The 3,128-nt window shown below is 34.8% G+C and overlaps 1 protein-coding gene across 1 annotated transcript in view; it reads left to right on the plus strand.

The window, feature by feature from the left end:
* Positions 1 to 1,670, plus strand: part of LOC108686777 (neuroparsin-A-like) — a 13,493-nt gene extending 11,823 nt beyond the window's left edge. The window contains exons 2-4 of the mRNA XM_018192242.1: positions 278 to 344; positions 583 to 724; positions 1,215 to 1,670. Of these exons, the coding sequence (XP_018047731.1) occupies positions 292 to 344; positions 583 to 724; positions 1,215 to 1,418 (399 nt within the window). The 5' untranslated portion in view covers positions 278 to 291 and the 3' untranslated portion in view covers positions 1,419 to 1,670. The remainder of the gene's footprint in view (positions 1 to 277; positions 345 to 582; positions 725 to 1,214) is intronic.
* Positions 1,671 to 3,128: the final 1,458 nt, after the last annotated feature.

Consider the following 3,128-nt stretch of genomic DNA (forward strand, 5'->3'; position numbering starts at 1 on the left):
TTTATTCACGCTCTGCTTTTCGAGCTGTAAATTTATTCAACTAGGCACAAGGATCACTTATTTATGTTTTATTGAGATAAAGAAAAGGTTTGTATAAAAAGATTGATACATCGAGAAATAATAGTTCAGACATTTGTTCGAGCATTTTAATGTCAAACAAGAATCTTGTCGTTATAATTTCATTACATTTCTTTACATTTCGTCTTTACATTAGCCATATAAAATTCTACGGTAAGAAAAAGCATGACGATTTACATGCACATTGTCTCTGTTTCAGATCGGTGGATCACTATGCTTACCTTCCAACTCACTTACATGCTCGTTCTCCTGGCCACGGTCTTCCTGTAAGCATTAAAAACAATGGAGCAATAATGAATAAAATGTAAAATCTTAGGCTGATATTTATAGTCCATTTTTATTCATTGTCTTAAGTAATGTCTTAAGATATTAATTCAGCTCTGATTTGATTCATGACATCTTATGATTGTACTTAAAATAGTCATAAATATAAAGACTGACTATGAATAACGGCCTTATACTGTACATATGTTACGTAATTAACATAGTTCTAATGTGTTACAGGATTGACAAGTGCCACGCGCATCCCGCGATCGCACAACGACTCGAGCCGAGACCGCTGTGCGTAGGTTGTGGCGACAAATGCGAGCAATGCGAGTTCGGTTACACAACGTCGACTCTCTGCGGTATCTCGGAATGCCGAAGGGTAAGTAGCAATAGTACAATGCATTGTTCCACTTTAGAAAATCATTTTTAATCGTATCTCATTGTATATCATAAAATCCAAAGACTCATATTTAGAACGCGCTTAAAATGATGATATATTTGGCATTTATGTTACATATATACTACAAAATTTCAGCAATAAAAGCGTATAAATTAAATTAAAAGTATATACATTCATTGATAAAAGTGTTGAGAAAAAGTTCTAAATGTGAAGATTTACTGTAAAAGATAAATTTTCGATTTTATTTTTATTTAAGATTTCATATTCTAAACTGTGGTCAGTTTTTTGGATTGTACTACAATTTTTATTTAATATAAAATTCGTTTAATATGAAATTTAACGCAAATTTGCGCAAGTTTTATTATGTCTTTGTCTTCAATGTTGTGTTGGTCTCTATTTGGAAATTCGTCGAGAATTTTACGAGTGTATGATGAACTTTTGCAATCTTATTGATGTCGATTTTCTGTAGGGCCCCGGACATATTTGTGGTGGTCCAAGCGATTCTTGGGGAGTGTGCGGCGACGGATTGATCTGCAGTTGCAATCGCTGCACTGGTTGCAGCGTGGACAACCTCACGTGTTTCGCGAACACTTGTTTGCCCCATCAGAGCCTGGAGACGCGGAGCTATCCCGATATCTTCGACAACTTCCCCATCAACCGATTCGCCAAGTAAACGAAAACCTAAACCAACCCCCGGATGGACGAAAAAAACGACGAATGGATGAGACGACGAATGTGAGAGAAGCGAATGAAATGAGAAAGATAGAGAGAAACGCGGATATATATATTAGTGATTTTCCGAATTATTTATTACATTTCACGATATAATCCCATTAGATATCTTCAATTGTGATAGATAGCCGTCGGAGCCTCGTCTCTACCCATCCTCATCCCCATTTCCCGTTCCCGCGAGACGGCGGTGCCCTTGTTCGTATATAATGGCATTTCTGTGATTTTTTAATTACGTTATCCCGTCTTCATACACGCATGTCTCAATGAAACTCGCGCCCGTGTCCGCGTGCTTATTATAGCGAGAGCGCACGCGTACCGGCTAGATTGATCTCGTGAGAGATGAATCATTGCGCATAGTCCTTGGCTGTGAATCGCGCCTCTTGCTGAATAACAAGGGGCGATCGACGGGATCCTCGAATTTCGTGTCAGGAAACATTAAAAAGCCGAATCTCTGTAAAGAGCGTAAAAAGCAGAAGAAAATGATTTTGAAGTATATGAGGAAGATACAAAAATCCTCCCTTCTCCTTTTCCCTATCCTATTCTGTAAAACAGTCATAATATAATTTTTGACATTCCGATTTGACATTTCGATTACGTATGTATTTACAAAAGTTATGTCGATACTTCGCATTTATCTTAATATTTATTTTCATGTTTATGTTTAACGACGCGTTTAAACTTTAAGGAGAGAGTGAGATCTCCCTGCGATAAGGGATCTCCCGATAAAGCGTGCCCGTTTAGATAAATATTGTCAGTATATCAATATCTTGCCTTTCACTAACGGACTGTTACTAATATTTATTAAATAGACACGAAAATAGTTAATAGTTGACTTTTTCACCGGTACTTCTCTCGCACCGATTAGTCTGGTAAGCGCCTCAAAAACGAGTATCTTACATAACTCTCGGTATCTGCGGAGACCGGATGTGAATATTTCGGCGAACGCGCCGCCCCTATGTAACAGACAACAGAATAAAATTGGTTGCATTCATGTGAGCATCATTGACGTACCTTCCTTCGTCTCGGATTAATTTGTTTATCCACGCTCTAAACTAGAACCAGCCTGTTGCCTCATTCACAACAAGATGAAATTGTTTCTTTACGATGATAAATGAAACGAAATGGTTTGTTTATTCAAGCGATAAGTGTAACTCTCATGTTTACGTAAATAAAAGTGTTTTTTCATTTTGAGATTTAGTATCTTTTCTTCTTTTATTTTAAATAGATTTTTATCGATATTTATCAAAGTTTTGAAAAAACACTTTTTAAAAGAAATGATCAAGTCATAAACATTGATTAAAAAATTATTGATTAAAAAATTACAGATTTTAAACCATCTTGAATATTGAAGAAAATATATATAATATGGCTTTTTTATATAAGTGCTGCCACCCAGAATTATTGGTGAACTGCTTTACTCGTCGGATAATATATCAAATTTAGACACACATACATCATATAATTTCATTTCATTCAGTTAAAAAATGGCAAAAGAATATATACTAAATAATGTATACTTCACTATCACTAAAATAAATTATAAAAAATGTGTAAGAGTATTCTTTAATATCTATATATTAAATATAACTATATTTATATGTACTATATATAACTAACTATATAACTTTATATATGTACTATATATAACTAA

This window comes from Atta colombica, unplaced genomic scaffold (genome assembly GCF_001594045.1).
Source record: "Atta colombica isolate Treedump-2 unplaced genomic scaffold, Acol1.0 scaffold189, whole genome shotgun sequence".
Taxonomy (NCBI): Eukaryota; Metazoa; Arthropoda; class Insecta; order Hymenoptera; family Formicidae; genus Atta; species Atta colombica.